The 27,752-nt window shown below is 32.6% G+C and overlaps 2 protein-coding genes and 2 long non-coding RNA genes across 8 annotated transcripts in view; 3 read left to right on the top strand and 1 right to left on the bottom strand.

Moving 5' to 3' along the window:
• LOC117103346 (F-box-like/WD repeat-containing protein TBL1XR1) overlaps window positions 1-10,310 on the top strand; it is a 13,575-nt gene extending 3,265 nt beyond the window's left edge. Inside the window, exons 2-13 of the mRNA XM_033243883.1 lie at window positions 114-204; window positions 403-548; window positions 1,298-1,478; window positions 1,840-1,972; window positions 3,044-3,182; window positions 3,654-3,876; window positions 4,438-4,559; window positions 5,095-5,169; window positions 5,376-5,488; window positions 5,922-6,087; window positions 6,726-6,827; window positions 7,970-10,310. Coding sequence (XP_033099774.1) covers window positions 147-204; window positions 403-548; window positions 1,298-1,478; window positions 1,840-1,972; window positions 3,044-3,182; window positions 3,654-3,876; window positions 4,438-4,559; window positions 5,095-5,169; window positions 5,376-5,488; window positions 5,922-6,087; window positions 6,726-6,827; window positions 7,970-7,996 — 1,485 coding nt within the window. The 5' untranslated portion in view covers window positions 114-146 and the 3' untranslated portion in view covers window positions 7,997-10,310. The remainder of the gene's footprint in view (window positions 1-113; window positions 205-402; window positions 549-1,297; window positions 1,479-1,839; window positions 1,973-3,043; window positions 3,183-3,653; window positions 3,877-4,437; window positions 4,560-5,094; window positions 5,170-5,375; window positions 5,489-5,921; window positions 6,088-6,725; window positions 6,828-7,969) is intronic.
• A 2,353-nt stretch (window positions 10,311-12,663) lies between these two features.
• On the top strand, window positions 12,664-18,895 carry LOC117103344. The gene is made up of 5 exons (XR_004444571.1): window positions 12,664-12,773; window positions 13,679-14,029; window positions 15,120-15,381; window positions 16,335-16,446; window positions 18,221-18,895. It is a non-coding gene; the product is annotated as an uncharacterized LOC117103344 (long non-coding RNA).
• LOC117103345 overlaps window positions 13,884-27,752 on the bottom strand; it is a 28,703-nt gene continuing 14,834 nt past the window's right edge. Inside the window, exons 2-4 of one of the 2 annotated variants that reach the window (XR_004444573.1) lie at window positions 19,967-20,046; window positions 16,277-16,397; window positions 13,884-14,020 (exon numbers count right to left, since the gene is read on the bottom strand). This is a non-coding gene — a long non-coding RNA (uncharacterized LOC117103345). Of the gene's footprint in view, window positions 14,021-16,091; window positions 16,398-19,966; window positions 20,047-27,752 lie in introns of those variants that run through there. The other variant, XR_004444572.1, reaches the window with a different exon arrangement.
• Window positions 20,737-27,752, top strand: part of LOC117103343 — a 26,124-nt gene continuing 19,108 nt past the window's right edge. For all 4 annotated transcript variants that reach the window (XM_033243882.1, XM_033243881.1, XM_033243880.1 and 1 more), the window contains exon 1: window positions 20,737-21,607. In XM_033243882.1, the coding sequence (XP_033099773.1) occupies window positions 21,344-21,607 (264 nt within the window). In that variant the 5' untranslated portion in view covers window positions 20,737-21,343. The remainder of the gene's footprint in view (window positions 21,608-27,752) is intronic.

The raw sequence follows: 27,752 nt of genomic DNA, 5'->3' as shown, positions 1-27,752 counted from the left end.
GTATATAGTTTTGGATTGAACTGTGCATTTTGTATCTGTGACGTCATGGGATAGCATTTGTCATGCCATGCCATTGAATCACCACACAATGTATTTATCCTTTTGTTTTAAAGGTTTTGAAGACCGTTTGAAGTCTTGACTTCAGTATGAGTATCAGCAGTGATGAGGTTAACTTTCTTGTCTACCGCTACTTACAAGAATCAGGTCAGATATACTTGTTTGCTTTTATAAAATTTATGAATTTGTTAAGTTCTACTGTAAACTCCCTCATGTTTGATCTCCCAATGCTACATGGAAGCCATGTTTTAATTTATTATACATATTGACTCTTTGTTCGATCTCTTATGAGTAGTGTACTGTATCCTCTAAGGATAAACTAAATTAATTTTTTTTTTTCTGCAGGGTTCTCACATTCTGCCTTCACATTTGGTGTTGAAAGTCACATTAGTCAGTCCAACATCAATGGCACGTTAGTTCCTCCTGCTGCTCTAATTTCAATCATACAAAAAGGTTTGCAGTATGTGGAAGCAGAAATCAGTATAAATGAGGTAACGTTCTTATTATTTTCCTCGATTTCCTTGATTCATAATTTGTGGTTGCCTCAGATTGGTATCACAGTCCAACAAGACATTTTATGTTGACTCTGAAAATGATAAATTATGATAGTGATGGACTACTTCAGTACAGCAGTATATTGAATTGTTGGTATAGATGCTTGCCTTTTTAAATCGGTTTTTGAGTTAAGTTCTTTAGTTATTATTCTAGAGTTGTAAATGAGTATTTATCTACAGGCAACTAGAATTTGAAATTTAATTATAGTAAGTGTACGAAACCTAAGACATATTTATAAAGAAGTTTAAATCCTGTTTTTCATGAGGATGAAGATAACAATCGCATGCTTGTCATGTAAAGATGTACTGTCAAAACATAGGAAAATGCCTCAAAAAATGAAAAGCTCATTTAAAAGAATCAAATAAATGTTTAGTATCTATCAAGAAACAGGTCAAAAAGAAATTAGTTTTCACTTATTTACAGACATTTTACTACAAAATCCTTAAATTGGCTGGTATTCAATTTAATAATTTTGTAGTAAAATATATGTGAAAATAAATTTTCAATCTGTTTCTTGGTGGAAGCTAATAATTTATTTGATTCTTTTTGACTGATACATCTTTAAAGTGAGTTTTTATACCTCATGCTTGCATTTTTATTTATCAAATGATTATTTTTTTACTTAGAAGTAAAGTTTGCTAAACAAAAGTATAAATGGTTTTTGAATATGAAATTGTCTTTGCAGGATGGAACGTCAATAGACAGGGCATTAGATTCTCTCTCATTGATTGATGCCGTTGTCCCTGACAACATAGCACTTCAGAAGGCAGAGCTTCAAAGACAAGCTCAGGCAAATACTCAGCTTGGGGTCAAAGTTGAAAGCAATAGTGCTAATGGAGAAGAAAGTAATATTAACTTAATTCAAGGTAAGAATATCATTGTTATGATAAGAATGCAATGCTATTTGGTGGTTGTGATATTATAATAATAATAATAATAATGATAATAATAATAATAACAGAATCATTAATAGTGGTTTACTGTAGTAAGGATGATGATTACATCTGATAATGATAAGGATGATGAAGATAATAGCTGGGTAGTTCTGTTTCTATTTTTGTAGGTTTTTAACAATTTTTTTAATTTAGAAAAAAAAGTTATGTTGATTGCGGAAGGTAATATAAAATTATGAGCTTATTACCTTGATGTTAAAGATGATGGATTTTATGAATTTTTATGTACTGTAAACAAATAAATCTAATTTATTTTTATTTGCTTATTTTTCAGCTAACCACACAGAGTCAATGGACTGTGACTCAGGGTTTGAAATTCCAGCAAGCAAAGCAACAGTACTGCGAGGGCACGAGTCCGAAGTGTTTATCTGTGCGTGGAATCCATGCACTGATCTACTTGCATCTGGGTAGGATGTACTAACTATTATGTTAATCATTATAACAATAGAATGGGATAACAATAATAACGATAATCTTTATTTTTACAATGCATCCAATAAGCACTGCTATGAAGCCTTAAATAATTGGAGAAGTGATGCTGCTTATTTAGTTATATACAGTATGCTAGTATTTTGCCACCAAGCTTTGATTGTTAGCAGAAGATAGGCATCTAAACCAGTGGCAGTGCTAGAGTGGGGTGGAGTGCAGTGGAGTGAGAGGAAAAATCTCCCCCATTGCACTAAATTATTATTTGCGTATCCAAGTAACGTTATTTTGTTGGCCAATCACTATTACAGGGTAAAAACCACAATTAATATTAAGCCATCTTCCTATGTAGGAAAATAATATTAACTTAGAAGCGGTTTGGCACAGTGTGAAAGGTTTGGTTGCCCAACCTTGAGGTCAGGGTTTCAATCCCTCGCTGTGCATTTCGATTGTGTCCTTGAGCAAGGCACTTTATCTGCATTACATCTCTCCACTCAGGAGTATAAATGGGTACCTGGTGGGGTTGCTTGCTCTTGCGCTGAATACAGCAGCTGTCTCTTATACACATCTAGATGTGTATAAGAGACAGAGGCCTACCTAGGCTATAGTGTAGTAGGGCCTACCTAGGCTATAGTGTAGTAGGCCTAGTTTTAAAATCACTATACTGTCTCTACAGTGTTTTCAGTGCAATTGTACTGCGTAGCAGTCCCTGACGCAATCGGAAAGGCTAGATTTGACTGACCAATCAGCATCACCGAAAGCTGTTGGCTTTACTTAATCCTTTTCGTCCCTTCTGTGGCATAAGGCCGCGATGAGTACTTTCCACCTGTTTTTGTCACTTGCAATATGTTGTGCCTCTCCCCAGGTAAGATTCATTTCTGCCAGTTCAGCCATCACAGTCCTGCGCCAGGTGCTTTTTGTCCTTCCAGGTTCTTTTTTCCAGGTAGTGTCCATCGCAATGTTATTTTGGGGAGCCATCATTTTAACATGTCTTTTAACATGAATGTGTTAAATAAATAAATCAGGGAAATTTCAAATGTTTTTCTATTTAGTTCTGGTGATTCTACTGCACGGATATGGAATTTGGCTGAAAACACAAGTAGTCCGAATCAGTTAGTACTTAGGCATTGCATACGAGAAGGAGGTCAAGACGTGCCCAGTAACAAAGATGTTACATCACTAGACTGGAATGTGAGTTTTGAAATTAAACCGTAATCAAAACCTTACAGTAATCAAAATGATATTGCAGTTTTTATTCAGTTACTTTTATAAAGAGCATATGCTATACAATATTCACTTTATGTATTTTTGTTTATTACTATTTTTGTTCTGAATATTCTTAGCATTTCATTAATTTTTTTTCTTTTTTTAAATAAGCACTATTTTGTTTTGTGACAAAGTATGTTAATCTGTAACCCCAACTATTCCATCAAGATAATGTTTTTTTTAATGTTCGTTGAGATTACTACAACCGACTTTATCAATTAGATAGAAAACAGAAATACAGTAATTAATATAATTATGATTTATAAAATTTCATCTGATTTTGTAAGTATATTTAATGGGTATATATCAATTGGTTTATTTGATTATTTATTATTAATATTGTAATTATTTATTATTAATATTATTAAATGATTATTGATATTTTCTTCGTTACAGTGTGATGGATCATTATTAGCTACAGGGTCCTATGATGGCTTTGCTAGGATATGGTCAACAGATGGCCGGTTGGTCAGTACACTTGGCCAGCACAAGGGGCCAATTTTTGCCCTCAAGTGGAACAAGAAAGGCAACTATATTTTAAGTGCAGGAGTAGACAAAACCACAATTATCTGGGATGCACAGTCAGGAGAATGCAAGCAGCAGTTTCCTTTCCATCAGGGTAAGATTTCATTCTCACTTTCAAGATTCAAGATTTCTTTTATTCATCAGTTTACCAGTTCATACAGATGAAGAAAGATATATAAAATATATAAAAAGTTACAAAACAAAGTTAGAATTCTTTAAACAAATTAATTTTGAGGGAAGATAAGCTGTAACTCAACAATACTGTATTGTTACTTTGCATATCTTCTTAGAGGCAACTTAATATTCTTGGGACAAAATGTATTATGCAACTGACAGAGCTTTCTGATGATAATTGTATAATTAATCTTACTTAAAATTATATAATTTAATTTTAATTGTTTAAATATAGTTGTCATTATTAATGTTTGTTTTTGAAAAGCAGAAGTTTAATTTATTGAATTAATTAATGTATGATTTGATTTGTTTTTCCATTGTACATATAAATGTACTAGTATTTAAAAACAATATTTTAATATTCTAAATATAATAATATTTTAATATTGATCTCTTGATGAATATTTTAGTAAACAATTTTAAATGAATTTAAATTATTACTATATTGTTATATATTTTTTTGTTATATTTTTCTATATAGCTCCAGCGCTTGATGTTGACTGGCAAAACAACACAACGTTTGCATCATGCTCAACCGACCGCTGCATTCACGTATGCAAATTAAGCTCTGATAGACCAATAAAAACATTCCAAGGTCATACGGTAAGCTCATTTTCTGTTCCATTGGCAATTAATTTGCTTGTAATCTAATAACAAGCCAAGGTTAATGGAGCACCATATTATTTGTTTAATCAAATTCAACTTTACCGAGTGTTTAATATTATCTCATTTTCTCTTTATAAAAAAAAAAAAAAAAAAAACCAATATCCTTCTTCCACATCCAACACTAAGTACACTTGCCAATTACTGGATGGAACAATGCTTTAATTACTGGATAGTAGACACTCTCAAATCTTTTAAGTCTGATTACATGGCTTTGGAGGTGTTTGTTTGCCTTGAGTAAAATGTTGAGCCTACTTAGGATTTGAACACATGATCGAGGGATTGGAAAGCTGGGATATGAACCACCAAGCTGCGTATTGCTCCATGCAAATGGAAAAAAAATCTATTTCAACTATATATATATATATATATATATATATATGATGTGTATAAGAGACAGATGCAGAGGTATCTAATTGACAATGAGGTGTATTACTTACATAATAGCTAACAGCTATTGTGCTTTTATTTATAGAATGAAGTAAACGCTATCAAGTGGGATCCATCGGGCAATTTGTTAGCCTCCTGTTCAGACGATATGACTTTGAAGGTAAATTGTGTCTGCAGTAAAGACTAGTGTTTGTCTCATACTTAAATGGTTTTGCTTTATATCGATGTGAATGGTATGAAAACCCCAAAGTATTAAATGTTTAATTTCAAAAAAATTGTCAAACAAAAATAAGTTGCACAAGGATGCAAAATAATTTGGTAGTATGGAATGTGAACCCTGATCTGAATTCTGAACTTTTTCACCAGATTTGGTCAATGAAACAGGAGAGCAGTGTTCACGATCTTCAAGCACACAATAAAGAGATTTACACCATCAAATGGAGCCCCAATAATCCCAATACATCACTTATGTTAGCCAGGTAAGGAGTACAACATGATATACTTGTCCTTATAAAAGAAGGGTAGATAATTAACCTAACATTAAGCAAAATATTTATTTTGTATTTTACATTGGGGCTGTAGACACTATCATCTCACTTGTAAGTTGTAAGATTATATCTTGTTTGGAGGAATAGAATGAGTCATAAGCTAACAATAAAAATGAACAGTCTTCCAACAGAAGCCTATGAAATATGATACTCATTCCTAGATGATACCTGTCCTAGAAAGTCAACAATCTGTTTGTTGTACAGTTATTCAAGTGATTTGCCAACACAGAAAGTCTGCATGAGTTATGAGTTAAAAGTAGTCACAAAACACCTATGTTATGCTGTAAACACAAGCTCCCGCTTGGATCCTATTTTAGTTTATAAAAGCAGAATTAAATTATTATCTGTTAATTTCTTCCCATAGTGCATCATTTGATTCAACGGTAAGATTATGGGATGTCGATCGTGGAATCTGTATCCATACGCTGACGCAGCACCAAGAACCGGTTTACAGCGTGGCATTTAGTCCAGATGGAAAGTACCTTGCGAGTGGATCATTTGACAAATGTGTCCACATATGGTCAACGCAGGTGAGAATCTACGTTTAAGTGGTCCTTGCAGTAATGCCCAAAATAATTTTGGCAAAGAAAAGCCATACCAGTCATTCCTTGCAAAATATATCATTAATATACAGGGTTGAACAGTAAAAAATGTATGTTATAATATGGTAAAAGCCTCATTTAAATCTGGAATTTTGTTATGAATTTACAGGAGTTTAAACATACAGCTGTTTAAAAAACAGCATTTAAGAAATCTGCCCTTTCAAGTTGACTATTTCAGACATTTCTCAGGCAGAGACCATCACCAAATATTTAAAAAAGATGTTGTTTTAACTTACAAAATGGGGGAAAATAACAACAAAGCATGATGTATAGATATGTAAAGGTTAGTTTAGTAGTGCAATAAAGTTGATTTCGAAAATGTTGTCATGTGAACATGTTTTGGCTATTATCTCCAAAACAGGATTTGTGAGGAGTGACTGGTTTTGCTGGTCTTCACAACATTTGTTGTAAAATATAGGAAATATAATATCTATAAGTAATTCAAATATTTATTTATTACTGCAAGAAAATTTGTATATAAAATGTTAATAAGGTTAGTATAGTGCTCATATCCATATGATATTGTATTTTTGAAGTGTTTTTGTTTTCTTTGGAATTTCCTACAGACTGGCAGTCTTGTACATAGTTATCGAGGAACTGGTGGTATCTTTGAGGTTTGCTGGAATTCTAGAGGTGATAAAGTTGGTGCTAGTGCGTCGGATGGCTCGGTAAGATTATTAATATTTGTAGTAATCTAACTTATTTATGGATATTCTATATTAAATGATGTAAACTTATGATGGAATACACAATTGAAAAATAATCATTTTAATTATATTTATAATGGTTAATATGCAATTTAGTTTTTTTTATGAGAGTAAAATATATAATTAGGCCTGTGATGTACATTTTTCTAACAATCACACACATTTCCAATAACAATTTAAAAAGCAGGGGTCCCAAGTCCCCCGCAAGTTGTAGGAGTTTTCTGAAAATCGAGGTCTCCCACAAGCAAACAAGAATCTCCTGGAAAATAACCCATCTTCCAAATATTATAATATTTTGATGTTTTTACATTAATGTATTATTATTTTGATGTTTTTACATTAATGTATTATTATTATTTTCATGTTTTTACATTAATGTATTATTGTTATTTTCATGTTTTTACATTAATGTATTATTATTTTCATGTTTTTACATTAATGTATTATTATTTTCATGTTTTTACATTAATGTAAATTATTGTTTCCCAGAAGTAGGTGCTGGTGGGCACTACGTTGCACAGCAAAATAAAATGACATGCGTTAAATGAGCTCATTTAACCACATCAGAAGTGGCTTCTTCCAACTTGGGAACCCTAGAAATGGATATTTAATTTTTAACCAAAATTTGCAGGATTTATTTGGGCTGATGCAAACACTTGCTGTGATAATGATAATAATATAAGAATGTATTCTACCCTTTTTTCTAAAGCGACATGGTGACATTTTAATTGTGAACTTCTCCTCATTGGAGCAATTTTATGCCCACTGAATGAAGCTGGTTTTACACTATGCAAATTTATTCGCGTGAATCAAAAGCTTTGGTTTATTTCCTCAGCTCTGATTGGTTGTACATTTTTTCGCTTTGCAAAAAGTAGAAACAGTTTGAACTACTGATTTCGCTGAATCGAAAAAGTCAGAAATGTAAATGAGCATGCTTTTAATTTGCGCGAATATATTTGCTTAGTGTAAAACCGGCTTAATATATTTCTCTACCTCAAGATTGAAACTCAAAACTGCTGTGATAACCACTATAACTATTTCTGTACTATATTTATTTTATACCATGCATTTTAGTTAATCATAATGTATTATATTTTTTCTAGGTGTGCGTATTAGACCTCAGAAAGTGACCATGACGTCTAATGGTCAGGTAAACTAGGACAATGTTAAATTCAGGGAAGACGCAAAGAAAGACATTTGAAATTAACCTAACTTTGCTTAGTGGAACGATCAATAAAATTCATTGCCCCTGCAAGAATTTACAAGAGGATGCATCCCACCGTGGCACTGCAAGTAACAAGGAAAAATTGGCAGTCTCCTGAACATAGATGCAAGTGTCAATTGCAATGTGTTGACCTGACTTCCCTCTCCCTGTAGAGGTCATTACAAGGATGCTATAGTAAAGCAAATTATAAATACTAGCCATCTAATAATAATGGACTTGAGGGTTATGAGGGCTGTTTTGTCTTGTTTGGAAACTCATGTAATATATAAGTTTACAGAATTTGCTGCCCTCTAGCATGTTGATGGAGAGTCTGCTGCCCTCAGTATTGATCCTCTTAATATTCTTACCAAGGTTCTTCCTGGACAATTGCAGTATTGTTAATATACATTTAAATGCTTTTTATTGGGAGATAGTGTCTATATGGAAACATTAGCACGATAAATAAAATTGATGGAGTTTTAGAACATGACATGGTTGAGTAATCACTGGGTTGCTCAACAGATTTTTAGCAGGTGGTTGTTTCCTCCATAAAAGTGCCAATTATGGAATCACATTTCACAATTGCGTACCATGAACCTAACTTACAATATGATCGCTTATTGACATGAACCTAACTTACAATATGATCACTTATTGATATTAATTGATAGTGATCAAATGTCAGTAATGATGGTTGATTGATATTAGTCTGTTATGATCAAGAAATAATATTAATCCATCATGATTTTTGTGGATCATTTACCAATACTAATTAATTATTGTGATCAATTTTTGGTCAGTTACCAATACTAACAAGTGATCAAAAAAATTGTGATCAGTTATTGACTAATAAATTTTTTTGATCATTTGTTGATTAGCTATTGCTACTGATTAACTGAATTGTAATCAGATTTTATCAGGTAATATGAATCAATTATTGTGATCATCAATTAATGGTACTACAGTAATATATTATGATCAGATGTTGACTAGTTAAGAACAGTAATCAATCAGTGATGAGTTCTTAATCAGTTATTGATACTAAATGATTATTGTGATCAGTATTAGTTATTGGTACTACTGTAATAATTGATCAGGATCAGTTTTTGATGATTGATAGTAATCAATTATTATCACCAGTTATTTTTGTGATCAGTTATTGATACTATCAGTTATGTGATCAGTTAAGTAGTTGCCCAGCAATCAGGATCAGTTATTTATCTCTTATTGGAATTAATCAATATTTATCAATTACTGTATTGATAAATTTTGATTGATAACATTTTATTGAAAAGTAGAAAAGCGATTTGATATCTTCACAGTGTAATATACGTTCATGTCAAATTTGCAAATATACCCATCTCATGGAATGGGTTCAACTGATCAGTTGTGCGACTGACTTGTTATAATTTTGGTAAATACAGTTGCTTATTTCTTTTATTAAGTTTTATTTACCTGTATGTACTTTTTATAATAGAAATATGTGTGATTGGTTGAATGTGCCGGGTCAGCTTTTATGTACAAGTGTGGGAAACAACGCTGTTTAAATTTAATTGAATATTTCGGGAAATCCGTTGTATACTTAGTAGAATGTTTTCTTACTCGTAGTCAGTACACTGTAATGCTATCTGAGGCAGCGTAAATGGTGTGCTGAGAAGTGTCTAAAATATCTGATGAAACAGCTGTTTTCCCCCATGTACTAGTATGTTTGATATTAATTTGTGTAAAAAATGAGAGAATTTGATTGGGTAATTTTGGAAGCCCGTCTCTCTCTCGCTCTCTCTCTCTCTCTCTCTCTCTTAGATGTTGCATTATGTCAATTTGTAAATATGCATAAATTTGTAATATAGAATGCTCCCAATATCCAAGCCAGCCTGCAACCCCTCCCACACTACAAAACCTTTTTTTAGTAAAACTGTCTTTTTTAATTATTTTTGTCAGTTCCAATTTATTTTTATGTTGTCAATGCTATAATTATTGCTGCTGTTATCAATTATTTTTTTATTTGTGATTCTCTGTTATACCATTTTCACTGGTATCATTGATCACATTGTATTTTTTTTTGTTATTGTGTTGTTTTTTTAAAAAAAAGAACAATGTGGAAGTTTATCCTTGGGATAGCGTATTCAGTGAAGGTAACAGACTTCACCTCCCTTTAAAAGTGTTTGTTGTTGAATGGCGTATTCATTACGAAGAAGCAAATATTAAAGGAGCATTGACAAACATGTCTGGAAATTTGATATATGTGTCACTGTAAGTCTTCTTGCCCTGCTGTGAGTGCGAGTTTTGCTCTTAATCAGCACATTCCTCTGTGTTCAGCGTTGATTTTGAATGTTGTTGCTAAAACTGGAAGAAACTTGGTATTGACCAGTGGTGTATCTAAGATCAATTGTGATTGGGCGCTTGCTTGTAAAATGTGATATGAGGTGATTTTTTTCTACTTGAGCATGAGTTTTTTCGCTTTAAACAATTCAAAGGGGAGTTGGAGAGCCGTGCAAGTTTTTTTTTTTAGGTGCGTCTTTCCCGCCGTCACCTAGATACGCAACTGGCAGGGGTGGCGCCAGGATTTGCCCGATGGGGTGGCCGAGGTTCCCAACGAAATCAAAGTGGGCGTAGTCGAGCTTCGATTAAAAGGCTTCGAAAGTGGTCTAGGGGGCAAAGTCCCCGAAAATATTTGACAATTTAGGGGTTTCAAAAGCTTACTTAATTGATTTTTGAGTCTACTGATATGTAGAAAGTACATAAAAAAAAATTTTCTCCCCGAAAAAATGTGGTTTTTCTCACCGACCGGGGGTAGCATTTACCTCACTAGAAGACAGCATGTAACTACTGTGTATGTGCTGAACCGAGGTAGTAGAAGAGAATAACCGTTGACCCTGTTTACAATATGGTATGTTCAAGAATGTACAACAAATTAACGGATTCAAATTTTTTTTCTTGACTTGCGCGAGTGAAAATCAAAGACCACGGTCGTAAGTGGGCGTAACCTATCATGGTCCAAGAAAATGTTTAGTTTGTTCCATTACCGACGTTGTGGATCCAGTCACTGTACCGAGTGGTGGCCAATGGGGGATGAGAGGGGAAGAGGAAATTCCCTGTGGGACAGTCTTGGACTCCGTCGTCTGACGCCACAAAGAGGTCGTTGGACCAAAATATTAATTTTCCAAGTAACGTTAGGTTGCATACCCCTAATTATTGTGATCTTTTATTCAATAGCCACGAATATGTATGTTCCACACTCAAGTTCACTTACTTCAAGCTAGCTAGGCTTGTGGAAACTTATATCTTTCCGGGTATGCATGAACTGTTGGCTTACTAATGCTACTATACGACATTTGCAAGTATCGAATTCGAACTTGGTTAATATTTTTTAAAATTTTAACCATGTTAGTACTGATACGCTATCATAATCATCATACAGTATATATCGTCAGTCTGATCTGCTATCTCTAAAGAAGCCCATAATATTTTTATAAAGGCCCATGGGCTTTTTTTCGAGATGGGCTTCATTTCGAGATTACTTTTGCCAACTGAACAGGAGGATTCTTTACGGAGAAGAGCTTTTTCTTGATACCACAATTGCAAGGTTAGCAAACACATTTTTGGAAAACTTATAATACTTATTGTTTTATACCGCAAAACCTCGAATAAAAGCCTTGGGCTTCTTTTCGAGATTACCTTAGCTAAATGAAGAGGGGAATTCTCTTCGAGATGGGCGGCTTCTCGAGATTTAAGCCCATGGTGCTTGTTCGAAGTTTTTGCGGTATTTTTGTTTAGGCCTATACAATGTGCATCATGTTTATAAATATCGTCATTGAATTTAGTACATGGACGGTAAGTTGAGAGATTTATACAAAAATGCAAATAGGAGAGTAATAAGCCCAAATACATATAAAATAGTTAGGCCTACCAGGGAACAGTGAAATTACTTAACTGTTCCCTCGGCCTACTATCCTTTTATCCCTTATGATGTAATGTGCACATAGATTCACCATTCATCTCAATATAGACATGTCATGGTCTATTGAAGGCTATACTAATAATAATTCCATAATGACGGAACTAATATTTTATTTAAACATTTTTTTTATTCAATATAAGTTGTATTTGTCAACAGAATGATTGTATTGAATTTGTCGAGCATGATGTAGGATAGGTGATTAACAGTTTCCCGGTGAGTGTAATTCCAGCCATTGTGTAATGCTAACGGGGGTTTTTTTTCTCGCTAGTTTTGTTTTTTAAACTGAAGGCTGATTTGTACCTACAGAGCCATTTATTTAAGCATAAAAGAGAAAGATTAGATTATTATTAGGAATCTATGTTTTCAATCAGATAAATAGTTTTGACAGATAAAATCGGTGGAGAGAGAAATGTTCTTCTTGCCCTGTCCATTCAAGGGAAGTTCCCGTTTACCGGCCGGCCTATTCAAAGCGAATTCCACCAGTGTTGATTCACAAATAGCTCTATTATGCATGAATAAAAGCGCGATAATTTGACAGAGTCCACGACGCGCTGGGATTTCCCTAATCTAAAATAATAATTGTAAATGGTGCCTAGATCCTGGTTACTTATAAAATTTTGCCATTTTTGAAAGTGGGTTTGTATCGCTAACAGGTACCAAGGAACTGCTCAAAGTTCGCTCGATTCAGTTCTGCATTATTTGCTGCAATGAAGCCCGTGTATTTTCGAGATCTAATCATCAGGTAAGTATGTATTGTTTTACGTAATTTTGTCCTATAAAATATATGGGCGATTCGTATTATTTTAAAAATAACTATAGGTAAAATCCGTTAAGCATATGTACGTGTATGTCGCTTTAATTTGTTTAGTTCTTGGTATAATCATGACGTAAAAAGATTTAATTGTCATGTTCGTTGCTACTCTGCCTACACGGGCTCAGTCTAAATGTCTAATATGCAATATGAAAGAAGAAAGAAAATTTCAAAATTATTATTGATGGTTACAACGTTAATCTACACAATGTTTATGGCCTTGAGGCTTATATGTACATTTTTATAATGTATATATATATATACATACATACATATATATATATAAAATTCAAACCTGAAATCTTATTTAAATTTTTTTTTCATTACATTATTTAAGGTACTATTTCTTGGTCTACTGTTGATTGCATATTTAGCTAGCATCACGTAACTTATTGGTTTTCTGCGTATTTCTAATAGGCCTATACCGTACCAAATTGAATAAAATAGGTCTTAAATATAATTATACTATGCAGATATGTATTAATTTTTATGTATGAATACTGTACTATACGGGTTTCATTATTATGTATTGGTTTTAGAATGTACTTAATGAAACATTAAATGGTTATTATGACTAGCGTGTTAAAATCCCACAATTCTACACGCGATTGTATTTTTAGATCTGGGCGTCAACATGTCAGTATTCGTGTATTCTTTCCGTACAATGCGATACGTTGTCACACATATGTAGAAACGAAAATCGACCATAAATAAAATTACCAAGAACTATTTTTATTCTACAGTCACCATTACATTCCCTTTATCTGTATATAGTGTTTGAAATAATCTAACTATATGATCTATAATACCATATCCATAATGATAATATATTATAGATTAGACGTGTCGGGAATTTCGACAAGTCTAAAATTAGTACGTGAAAGCGACGCGATGACACCAAACCGATAACAAGACGATGGATTTGTATCTCTCCTGGCAGAGCTGTTATGGTGAACGTCGTGAACAGTGCACGAATTTTGAGCCTGCAGACTATACATACTTCTATTTTGGTCCTAGCTGCTCCAACAATGGTTGCCATAGATGATTTTAAGCAAAATATCACACATAACTTCATAAGATGTTGATGGCAGTGAGGCAACCTACCCAGGAACTGATCTGCCCAGAAGACAGACACAACGAGTTAACCTGTAGCTACAGGTGTAGCAGTAGGTTGTGTTCTGTAACAGGTAAATGTTTCTTGTTAATATTATTAACATTGATATTTTTTTCAGAAAGAGTTCTTTCTTCAGAAGTGTATAATAAGCTAGTCGATTGTTTTGTGTATAAGAATAAATAACGTGTGGGTGTGCATGCGTGTGTGTGGGGGAGGGGGGTATGCGTGAACAGGACATCAACGCTAGGGCTGTTATTATTATTATTATTATTATTATTATTATTATTATTATTATTATTATTATTATTATTATTATTATTATTGCATTACTATTATTCAGGCTATTAACAGTATCATTTATGTTTATGATGATGATCATCAATATCATTATCATCTTCATCACATGATCACATATCATCATCACAATTGTATATCATCATCAATACCACCATCGTGATAATAATAATAATAATAATAATAATAATAATAATAATAATAATAATAATAATAATAATTATTATTATTATTATTATTATTATTATTATTATTATTATTATTATTATTATTATTATTATTATTATTGTCTCTGAATCATGGATTCAAATAAAGATTTTCTCACGGCTATAAGCATAAATTATATTTCATAAGTTGTACTGGTCTCCCTCCAATTAAAGACCCCTCCATTTATAGACCACCCCCAATTAAGGTTCACTTTTCTGTGGCCCCAAATCAACAAATGTCTTTTATTTTTATTATTCTAATCAGAGACCAAAGCTGCTGAAGACCATGAAAACCCCTTTCCCATAATTGGTCTTTTAATTGGGCATTTATTTATATCGGTCTTTCTATCAATTTCCTAATGCATTTATAACCCACTTTTACAGTTAAGACTAAATGAATAAAGAATTAAAAATGCAATTAAAAATTTTGAACAATCAAATTTAGATTATTGATATACATATCAAAACAACATGTTTAGCGGATTTAAAGACAGTTTACTACAATGTAGTCTTTGAATTATTTACCAGCTAATTTAAGGACACAATATTGTGTGAACAATTGATGACGATATTTGTTATCCATTTGTCAATTCAAAGCTAAAAAATACTTTTTATTTAATATTCAAAAGCTATTCAAACTCTGAATATATATTTTGGTTCTAGCTTATCACAGATGAATTATAAGCTGTCTAGTGATGATCTCCAGGTCTGTGACTTGACATTTCTCAATATGAAGAGCACGCTGTCATTTTCCGTGTGACAATAGCCTAAGCATCTTCGAACTTCATATGATGATCTTTCTAAGGGTAGTGATGTAAACAGCTCTCACAGCTATAACAGCTTAGTGTACTGTGAGTATGTTAAGCAAACCGGAATAGCGTACATACAGATGCCAGTCCGTGAATCATCAGCTGAACACCTAAAGGTAGGCTCGGCATCTATTATTTCCTATAAATTCATGTTCTGTTTACTTTTTTTAACCATAAGCCCAAAAATAAATTTACATCCGTATACTCGGTTTACTAGACAATAGAGCCATCCGTCCGTATTGTTCTTAGTTTCCGTATACTTCATTTCCTGATTTTTAATTTCCTTCTTTCAGGAGGGTTTTAGGTGCCAGGAATTCCCCGATGGGGGACCAAATCTCTCCGACAAGGGGTCCACGCCCCTCCCCCGTCAGAGAAGCCTAGCACCATCCCCCCACCCTTGGTCGAAAAAAATTTGTCGGGGATTTTTTAAAATTAAAAGTTAATTATAGGATTCTTTATTTAAAATGGATGTCGGGGGTACAGTCCCCCAAGTCAGGTACTAGCCTCCTGTCGGAGGTTCCAGCCCACCTGTCGGGGAAGAGCTGGCGCACCACTGCAACCCATACGATCGCAATAGTAACACCTAACACCAACGGGAGCGCTGCTCGCACTAAACAGTTTTTAATCCCTAAAATGTTGACAGCTTAAAGGCATGCTGGAATTGTACTTTCGGCGCTCGAGATTTGAAATTTCCCGACAGGGGGTCCAATTGGGGTCCAGAGGTCCCCGACGGCGGTTCTTTTCCCCCTGCCCCTGCCTTGTTTCCGAAATCAGTTGACCATCGAACAGGAAGTAGCGTAGCTGGCGTGAGGTACTGTACCTTATTTTTCACGATTATGGATTATGTTTTCATATTTCTTATATCTTTTGACATAAGATAAGCCCAAGATAGTGTAATACATACTCCAAGTATCGAAATGCACGCCATCGTGCCTACTTCGGCGTCTCTGAGTAGACCTACCCCGTAGGTTGGTCTTTTCTTGGCGAAAGGAGAAATAAACCTTTATTCACCTTAGTTAACAAATGCTTGAATCCGTTCTCTCCAAAATACTTTCACTTCAATTGACAGTGTTCATGACTACCAGATCCAGTTCTGCAGGAAGCTTAATTCTGCCCAAAGACTGAACTTAATCTAGAAGAAGAAGATTTACTCTTAGGGGTACTCAAATTTGGAATGTGGGGTAGGTAATTCTTTTTTTATTATTCTCCTTTTTTAATGTTTGATATTTTGATGTGATTGATATTGTTTTAGTGTTTTATGCTCAGTTACTGGCGCCTTTTTTTGAACACTTTTCTGAAGTGATAACCCAGTAAAAAGTACAAATAAATAAAATAAGATACAAATAACATAACGATAAATATTTAAGTTTTTTTTTTTCACTTGATGATTATCATCATAGTCGTTATAATTATCATTATCAATATCATTATTATCATTATTACTATTATAATTATTGTTAATATAATGATTATAATAATTATTATTATAATTAATAATAATAGCAATTATTGTTATTGTTATTATTATCATCATCATTGTACTTATCAATATCATTATTATCATTATCATTATTATTATTGCCGTTATTATTAATATAATTAATATTTTGGTTATAATCATTATACTTATCAATATCATTATTGTCAACGTTATTATTTGACTTGATTTGATTAATATAATCAATATAATTATAATTCTTGTATTATTATCATTAGGCCTATAATAATAATAATAATAATAGGAGGCCTTATAATAATAATAATAATAATAATAATAATAATAATAATAATAATAATAATAATAATAATAATAATAATAATAATAATAATAATAATATATTCGCTCGGACTGGGGACGTCTTTGTAATGTGCACTATTTGGTAAGACGTCAGGTGTACAGTACATGATGTGAATGTTGACAACAGTAACATTGATTTCATTATTTTTAAGTGTATTTAATAATACAGTAGTACCATCGGAGTTAAGATCGGGGTCAATCCCTAAAGGCTATGAGTAAAATATAAATAAAACTTGACACGTATTTACATCTGTGTGTGTCGCAGTTTCAGATAGTGGTCTTTATATTGTATTGTATCGTCTTTTTGCTTCATTCAACAATAACAATTAGTGCTAATATAGGATTTACAATTTTTTCTACAAAACGTACAAACGCACTTTATAAATTGTGTGCTGCAGAAACTGCATTGTGCCGATATATTAAATAATAAGCGTACGAATATAAAACTTTAGATTCAGTATGGTGATCATCGGGTGAAAAATGAAAACGATGATCGTGCACCAGCCCGGAGTTTATCACATTGTAGTTGTCCCTCACATTTTCAATCTATGGTTTAACTAAGATAATAAATATTTTGATTTTCGTTATGAGTTATTTGTTTGCTATTGCTCGACCTGTTCCATTCCTCATTTTTGTATTTTATTTCCAGGCAGACGATGCTCTTTAATAGTGTAGCGCCCTCTTGCATATGGGTAAATTTACTGACGACGTAATTTTTAGTCAATATAACATATGTAAACACACTTTTAATAACATATATGTATACACACTTTTACAGCTATAAATAGGCTAATGCTTTACTGTCCCTTAAAAATCCACATATAGATTATAGATTAAATGTACAATATACGAGTCTGACAATCAAACCTAATTTTCGATCGACAAATAATAAGCCCTACTCTATCCAGCGTTGGCCTAGCTAGGTACAAATGAGTATGCATGGTGTAACAATAATTAAGGTCCAGTTGCCAATTTAGGCTTTGAACCTGTATCTGCCTATGTATTATATTATTCTGGAGCCTAAATTGGCGTGCCACCTGCCCTATCTCATTGGCCAACCCGATTGTATTCATAGTGGGACAAGGTCATTATAGAATCATCTTCAAAGCATATGCAAATAATTTAGATGACTTTATATTTTGATATTGTTCTTTCAGGTACAATAGAAAACTATATACCTTGGCATGTGGACAATAGCTTTACGAGTCGGTTTGTTCCGGTTGATTAGATTGTTTACCTCACCCCCACTAACAGACGATTTCACCGAATTTGTGTTGCACGAAAGCATTATTTTTTTCGTTTCCTGGTTTGGTATTGTAAATTTTTTTTTTCCTTTTAGGAAGTGTGGTAACAGTAGGCCTATAGTCCATTCATCACTTCAGATTGCGTCTCATTATTATTTGCTGACGGCCAATAGGCTTATCGATAATTCACCATCCCCACCACCATCGTCATCATCATCATTATCATCATCATCACTATCACCACCACCACCACCGTCATCATCATCATTATCATCCTCATCATCATTTTACATTATAATCATCATCATCATCGTCATCATCATCATCATCACCAATCATCATATCACCACTGAGTCAACATCATCGTCGTCGACGTCGCTACCATCGTCATTGTCATCAATGTCATCTCATCTCATCACTATCACTGAATGCAAAACAATGTTATTATCTTCGTCATCATCGTCACCATTCACCACCACCTCGTCATTTGACATCCACCAAATCATCATTGACATCTTCATAGACATCATCGTCATCATCTTCATCGTCGTCATCATCATCATCATCATTGACGTCATCATCATCAATATCATAGTCTCTTATACACATCTAGATGTGTATAAGAGACAGATATAGGCCTATACACTATATATATATATATATATATATATATATATATATTAGTGGTAATGATTAGTGATGAATGATGACGGCAACACACACACATATATAAACAAATGGATAATAATAATAACAGTGCTTAATTATATATATATATATTGGTGTATTCAGTGAATACCTATAAAATTATTATAATCCTTGTTATGATATTGCAAAATGGTGTATTCTACGAATTTGACAATCCTCAATCGATAACTGATCGATATGAAATAACAATATAGTATTGTATTTAGAATTATCTCAAATCAAACGACCAAGTTATAGGCCTATAACAAAGTAATAAAAAACACATATAATATTGTAATCTATATGCCAATCGGCAAAACGACAATAATAATTCCCAACAATAAGCGCCCCCAATAATACAATGTGACCGTATTATGTTTATATGCTGTCGGTACGTCTGTTAGAGCTATATTTACATTAACGCTGAACTATTGTGGTTCAAGGACTGGTACCAAAATAATACTTGTCGCGACTCAGCCTAGACAATAATATTGTTCACCTGAGCAAGCTTGGTAACGTGCCAAGCCTTGATCAGACGATGTTCTCTCCCATCCGATGTTAAAATTACGGGAAATTTAATAGATTGGTAGACTACAATAGATTGGTAGACTACAATTAAACTGTAAAATGAATAACAATAAATTGATCAGTTGCCAAGCATGATCCATATTTCTCGACCAAATCAATATATGAGCGAACTTTGATATTATTTATCGAACACCAGCTACCCTGGGAGATTATTTGAATCAAATATCAATGCCAGGTCCCTTAAATAAACCATGGAGGAATAAAATGTCGCTAGGCCTGTCAAAGTCTCTGGTTCGATGAAGTTGAACAAAGCTATTGTGGGCGTATGCTTACTTTGGTCCGAACCCCAAAGATTGTTGTAATTGCCTCGGTTACACCAAAACGCTGCCTCCCTTCTACATCTTAATGTTTAATGTTTCATTTTAAACAGGTATCGTGACTTACCGCACTTCACCATGTAGACGAAGAGGTCAGCAAATGTTTAATGATTGAAACCGCATCTTTATCACCCAATGACACAGTAACTAAAAGAAGGTACAATGATTGGAATCATAAATATGTCGTTAATTATTGATATAATATCCTTATCATTATTTAATATAGTTATATGATTTGTTTTTTGTTATTTTATTAAAATTACCATCCACCATTGTGGCACAATTATCACCATCACCAAGATTGACATTTTATTAGCACCCCATCGTGAGCAAAATCACTATTATAATAATGATGATGATGATAATAATAATAATAATAATAATAATAATGATAATACAGTAATAATAATATTAAATATTATAAATATAATAATTATCATATTAAGTTGTCATCATATTAAACATTATTGTCATTTTCAGCTTTATCATCATTTTCATCATCATCGTCGTGTCAGTTATAATCTTCTTCGCCAACATTATTATTGTTATTATTAATATTATTATTATTATTATCATCATCATCATCATCATCATCATCATCATAATCATCATAATCATCATAGTTGTCGTAGCTGCCATAGTCATCATCATCACCACCATCATGTTGTCACCACCCATAATTAACACCATCATCGTCATTATCATCATCATTATTATCATCGTCACCATTATCATCATCATCGTCGTCGTCGCCGTCGTCATCACTATCAACATCACTATCAACATCACTGTCATCTGTATACTAAATATCGTCATACGTATAAAAAAAATACTGCTGTAGCTATAGTTTATAATCATGCACTTTAATGATCTTGGTCTCTAAATCATTGACCAATAATACCTAGACACGTCAATTACAAATTAAATGGCGATTTTACCATACAATGATCAGACTACACAATTTACGTTTATAGTTTTGACAGTTCCGTCCTGTCTGTGACAATCGTAATTGAATGACGATTATCGATAAGATTTATCGACTTACATAAACGTTTGTTTATATACTTTCAGATATTTTCATACAATTACAGAGTTAATAGTTTCATAGTAACTGTACTCGCGTTGAGTAATTAAGTATTTCGTAGGAACCAGGTACACTGTTGATACTACGATTAGGCCCTTCAACGCGCATTTCTGTGTAGATAACCACTACCTGATGTTTCTGATTGGACACAAAATGTAACCAATCAGGTAACATGAGCCCCTCGATTTTCATAGAACAGCTTCGCGACTTAAAATCGCATACCGCTAACGTTGGTCCTCAGAAGTTTCATTCGAAACTCAGAAAAGTCACTTTCGGTAGTTCGAGATTCACGTCCCTCATAACTCAGCCCTCTTCAACGATTTTGCGATTCACATCAGTTAAGTTTTAAACTTTTGCGAGATGTCTTCCAAAGCTGTAGCGTTGACGATGGGCGATAGTTGTTATCAAGCATCCGATAAAACTACTATGTCGCAGCGACAGGTAACTTGGGGCTCACGTCTCATGTACCTGCTTGGGCTCTTGGTATGTTTCATGTTTGTTTGGTATGTGGCAAAACTGCAAACAGAGGTGACAGTAATGAAATCCCAACTTGAAGAAAACACACGTCAGATTGCTAAGCTTCACTACTTGTGTCAAGAGCACGCGGCAGCCAGTGACAATTCGGTAAGTTGCGCAAATATTTCAAAGGCGCTTCGTTATCTATGTAATACAAATGTTAGCCAATCTATTAGGTAATTTAAATAAATAATAAGTGGACATCGATAAGTCATCTTCAAAACAAGAATACAATAAAGAAAAACGGGACGATCGCCAATGAGTCCATAACGACACCATTTGTGACAAAAAACTAAGTGTGGTGAAGCTTGCCAATTGGACCTTGTGCCTAGAGACTCGGGCGTTGGACTTAAGTCTAGTGCTACCACCAAAGCTTAAATAGGCCTAGGCTTACAGCAAACAATATAGCTCCTACACGGCAGCACAAAATGATTCATGCTTTAAATCTACTGTACATGTAGACCTACTACTGGTCTCGTAAAAGGCTAAAACTCCATCCGCGAACCTTGTAGCAATTTTCAAGATAACAACATCTGAAAAGAGCTTTTTTGTAGATAAAAGAATCTGAAAAAAGGTGTCCTTATATTGGTAAAAATATCATGTCGTAATTAGGGCTCAATATTATGATGATATATAATACACACACACACATACACCTGTCTCTTATACACATCTAGATGTGTATAAGAGACAGGATATATATATATTGTGTATATAATATTTCAAACGTCTTATGACAAACTTACGGCGGTACGTCAAATGTTCATATTCCGAAAGTATTCAACAAATCGATATGAATAATTTAAATATAAATAACACTTTATGTTGACAGGTAGATCCGTTCAGAAAGATTGAATTACAGCAGGCACTTACAAAAACATTATGAATATTAGCGCATTAGGCAACGAAATAAAAACCAATTGAAAACATTAATCTGTCAATAGTAAAACAATTAGGTTATTAAGTACATAAATGATTATGATGTTGATGATGATGTCTTGACTACCAGACACTATAAACAACATTTATAAAAAAAAATTAATAATAATAATAATAATAATAATAATAATAATAATAATACTGTAATAATAATAATAATAATAATAATAATAATAATAATAATAATAATAATAACAACAACTTTGGTCTATAGATGGTGACTTTTACCTGCTTGTTGGTTGTTATTTAATATTAAATATTTAAAACTGAGGCGCCTCAATAAAAACAGCCTTAACATCGACGAGTATATGGTATATACTCGTGTATGGTGAATATTGCAAATACTCCCCATACACAGTTAAAATGCCTAAGAGCTAAAAATATTGATTACAAATAATTATAAATATATAAATTTTAAACATCAAATTGCACACAAATTAGTACACTAATAAAAAGTAAAATTATAATTTATAATAAACCATCCGAATCAATTGAATTTAATTAATTAACACGTTTTAAGACTTAGCCCTATCTATAAAGTAAGTATCTAATAATAAGAGAAACGAAAAATAAATCAAAAAATTAAACGATTGTTAATATAAATATGGATATATTAGATAGTTAAAATAAACGCTTGCGTCTCTATTCCCCAAAGAGTTAAGTAAGTCAGCGTCCGTGAAGAGTAATTTTTAATCTTCATTTGGTAATTAGGACAAGACAATAAGAAATTTTAGGGAATCATCTTCACTAATCTACACACACACATATTGGATTAGTTAAAGATGTACTTTCTGCCAAAAGTAACTTACTTAACTATTCAAATTAAGCAATTAATGTAACAGATGCAGGTGCATATTTTTTCTACATTGTATTATAATTGGTTTTATTTATTCTGAATAAACTAGATTGGGATAACAAAGTTCCATTATTGATGGGGAATTGTTAATATCAATATTGAGTTCAGCAATTCATAATAATCATCATCATTATCATCTTTTCATTCTGTCACCAACCATCATCAACACCATCATCATTATTGTCGTAGTTACAGTCTTCATCTTCATCTTCATAATCATTATCAATATTCATCGTCATCATCATCATCACCATCATTTTAAGCGAAATTATTATCACTCCTATTATTATTATTATTATTATTATTATTATTATTATTATTAGGGCCTACTATTACTAATATCATTAGTATTATATCCTCTTTTGTTGGATTCTTTTTATATATCTGCTATTTTATACTGACTGTACTTCAAATATATTATTTGTAACATAAATTGTATTCCAGTTGCCATCCTACCTACAGTATTTATCAATCTATTCATGTTCATTTACTGCAATATATACACACAAAATAGACGAATACATGTACAAGACACAAGAAATTATATTCATCTTTGTATAAAATCATACAATGAAATTTTAGACATTTAGGTTTAATACAATAAACTCTGTACCAAAAAATGATAAAAAAACAATTCAGAAAATTATTAAATTGCAAGGATATACATTATAAACAGCAAGACAAAGTATAATAAAAAGGAATAAAATGAGAATAACGGAATAAATGTGTTAAGTAAACCAATTCAAAATAGAAACCAAGTCAAATTATTAAAGATTAGTTTATTGAAGATGAACTAACAAGACCAAGGTACAGAGATGGATTTTAATTTTATGTGATTTATAATAATACCGATTGAGTAGCTGAGAGGTTCAGGCAGTGGCGACGCAACTCTTCATGGTGCGGGACATACCGTAGTAAAATTACGCCTTCTCTGTTAAGGGCTAGGTATAAACCGTAAGCGCAGTGTAATAAATGTCGTATTTACTTTAAAGAATTCAGGAAAAAGAAATTTTAGACGTTTAGGTCTTCAAACATAAAAACCTTGTACCAAAAAATTATTAAAACAATAAAAAAAATTATTAAATTGCAAGGATATATATTATAAACAGTAAGACGAAGTATAATAAAAAGTAATAACACCAGAATAACGGAATAATTCTGTTAAGTAAACCAATTCATAATAATAACCAGGTGAAATTATTTAAGATTCACTTGTACCGGACAGAAATTAAAACGAGCCAGAGTACAGAGATGGATTTTAATTGTATATGATTTATAATAATATCGATTTGAGTAGTTAAGTGGTTCAGGCAGGGACGACGCAATTCTTCGTGGTTCGGGACATGGTAGAATCTCGACTTCTCGTTTAAGGACTATAAACCATAGGCCCAGTGTAAAAAAAAAAAACATGTCGTATTTACTTTAAAGAATTCAGGACGCCCTTCGTGTGTAGGGGTTAGGCCTACCTGTTGTTTTGTTGTCTGCTGTGAACACTTGTGCCGTATGGTGTAATACTTATCATGATGAGAGTAAAAAATTGTAGGAAGAATCGTTCGAATAAATAGAGGCTAATTGAGTTTACATTAAGTTTTCGCTCTTGGGCTAAAAGTACCAACAGTGACGACCTACTCTTATATCGCATTGCTAGGTCTACTAACAAGCTGCAATCCGTTTAACTGACAAATACACGTTACACACATTTATGTCTACATCACTGATGCTATAATTGCTATTGCCAAATATTGTAATTTATAATTTTCTTTAATATTTATCGTAAATGCTCATTTCTGTGTAGTGTGCCTCTTCCTTGAATAAAAGCCGTTCTCAGATATTTCTCCGTACCAAAATGTGATGTTTATTTTCGGTAAGCTCCGCCTTCGAATAAGCGGCGTCCGATTAAAGCTATTTTCTATTACCAAGTATTATAAAAAAAAAAACCTATTTAAAAACCCGATTTCTTGTGAAACCAATAATTTATTACCATGTAATGTTGCAGTAGGCCTATCAAGAATTTGTAATAAGCGTTGGTTTGAATAAGCTCCTCCCTCGGAAAAGCCACAAAGCCTTTAAAAAAAATCGTAAGCACCGCGATGGTTGGTTTTGATATTGTTAATGTTTATTCTATAATCGTTTAAATGTGATTGAATTATCGAAATGGTTTCATGGAATTTCGAAAGGTTTCCTGGAGTGAAATAGGTTTCCTGGGTAAATTGGTGGTATTTCACCTTTGTGGGTTATTTCATTATTTTTACTTAATTGTAGTTTATGGTAGTAATTTGAGAGGGCATAATCTTGTGTTGTATGAGAAGTGTTATTCGGTGGCAGAGGTGTGGGAATATTTTTGTGATTGTACCACGTATCATTCTTTAATTTTATTGCCGTTTTTTAAAATCACTGTTGTATTTGATGTAAAGGAGAAATAATAATAATAATAATAATAATAATAATAATGATAATAATAATAATTATTATAATATTAATAATATTAATAATGATAATAATAATTATTATAATAGTAATATTAATAATATTAATGATAATAATAATAATAATGACAATAATAATAATAATAATAATAGTAATGATGATGATGATGATGACGATGATGATGAAGATGATGATGATGATGATGATAATAATTATAATATGTGACATTTATAAAGAATGATATGATATAACCATATAGGCCGTGATAACATATCTGTACGAATGTTGGTCTATTATGGAGAGATACAATAAATTGCTACTGATGTACATGCCTATTGTAGATTTCGTTGCTAAGTCAAAACAGTTCGTGAAGCGAAATGCTTCTTTCGCTAGACATGATTTAGAAATAAATCTAGTGAGTATAGAAGGAGGACTAGACATCTTTCTTACCTGTGCTTTTGTTAATTGATATACGTCCGACTCCCAGTTTTGTTTAGTTGATTAAGCAGTGAAGTTGGCTAGTCGAATGGTCAAGCAGTTAACAGACGCGCCGCAACCTACAGTCATAATATCAGCGCTAGTTCGGAATGACACGCTCGCCTATTTTTCTTGTGGTAGAAGTATTCTCGGATGAAGACTATAAAGCGTAGGTCCAGTGTTAAAAATAAAGAATCCAGTACTCGAGACGAGTAGCGGGATACCCCGGTGTACAGGTACAAACAGGTAGGGGTGCAACCGTGTTGCAAGACACGAATGGACCCTTAGGGGAGAAGAAAGTTATTGATAAAGTTCCTAGTCCATATATTCATATGCTTATATGGTTTAAATCCTGTATAACCAAAGCGATTAATTTTTTGTTCAAGTACGGCATTGATGTACTATACAGTAGTTTAAGTTGTTGTTTTTTCTAGTTTATATGTGTATCTGAATTGAACAAATAGAAGTAGAATTTAATTGGATATAAAATTGATAATAGCATAAATAAACAGTACAGCGTAAATAACGATAATAGTAAAAGAATAGTAATAAGCACAACAAATTATTTATCAATAATAAAACTAGAAAAATATTACAATTATTAAAAAAGAATTTTCCCAATAATTTAATAATAATTATTATTATAATAGGCCTAATAATAATAATAATAATGATAATAATAATAATAATAATAATAATAATAATAATAATAATAATAATAATTACGATAAATTCTATGTAGGCCCCTTATTGTTAGCATTACAAAAACTTATTTATTTTTTATATCGGCATTACGGCTAACAAATTCTCTACCTATTTATTACAAAATATATGTATAGGGCCTATATAATATAAAAAAATATATTTATCGTTTGAATTAATTGAAAACTCATCATTCTCACGAATACCGGATGCAAAGAAGCAAAACTCACTGAAGTGGCTTGATTTGAGATTAGTTGTTTTTCTGTGTTATCTTCCATAACAAAACAGAGATTATACACAGTTGTTTAACAATATAACAAACGCCAGTAGGTCTACTTGAAATTTTGGCCTATAGAATGTAGGTGTAGTTCATAAATTGACATACATTTGCTGTGAACATTCTGATGGTAGCTAAAGTCGATGTTTTGTGTCTGTGTAGCATGCTCAGTTGGTTAGAGATGAGTCGATGGTCTGACGGATTCAGTTTCGAATTCAGTTCTTGCTACACAATAGAACATTATGTTAAAAATCGCGGTTTCATTGTCTTTTCAATTGTTTTTTTAATTATAAAAATAAATATTCGTTTACCAGCGCCCAGATATATAGAGATTAAGTTGGATGTGTTCTTTAATTTTAGAGGAGTCTTTGATTAATGTTTTTTTTTCTTATTTGTTATCTTGGTCAATTAAAATAATAGGCCTATATTCATTAATTTATTCAGGAAACGTTCGTTCTAGGCCTATACAGTATTGGTCTTAACATATGCCAAAATGCAGAATACAATCGTATTAAATCTTGGAACGAACAACAACTACCTACCTCGATCCGTTACTTAGATAGAGCCGCTAATAA

Source organism: Anneissia japonica, unplaced genomic scaffold (assembly GCF_011630105.1).
Source record: "Anneissia japonica isolate Jap-2015-1 unplaced genomic scaffold, ASM1163010v1 scaffold1891_len642697_cov171, whole genome shotgun sequence".
Taxonomy (NCBI): Eukaryota; Metazoa; Echinodermata; class Crinoidea; order Comatulida; family Comatulidae; genus Anneissia; species Anneissia japonica.
The sequence above is the reverse complement of the archived record's forward strand: the minus strand, read 5'-3'. Positions and strand labels throughout refer to the sequence as shown.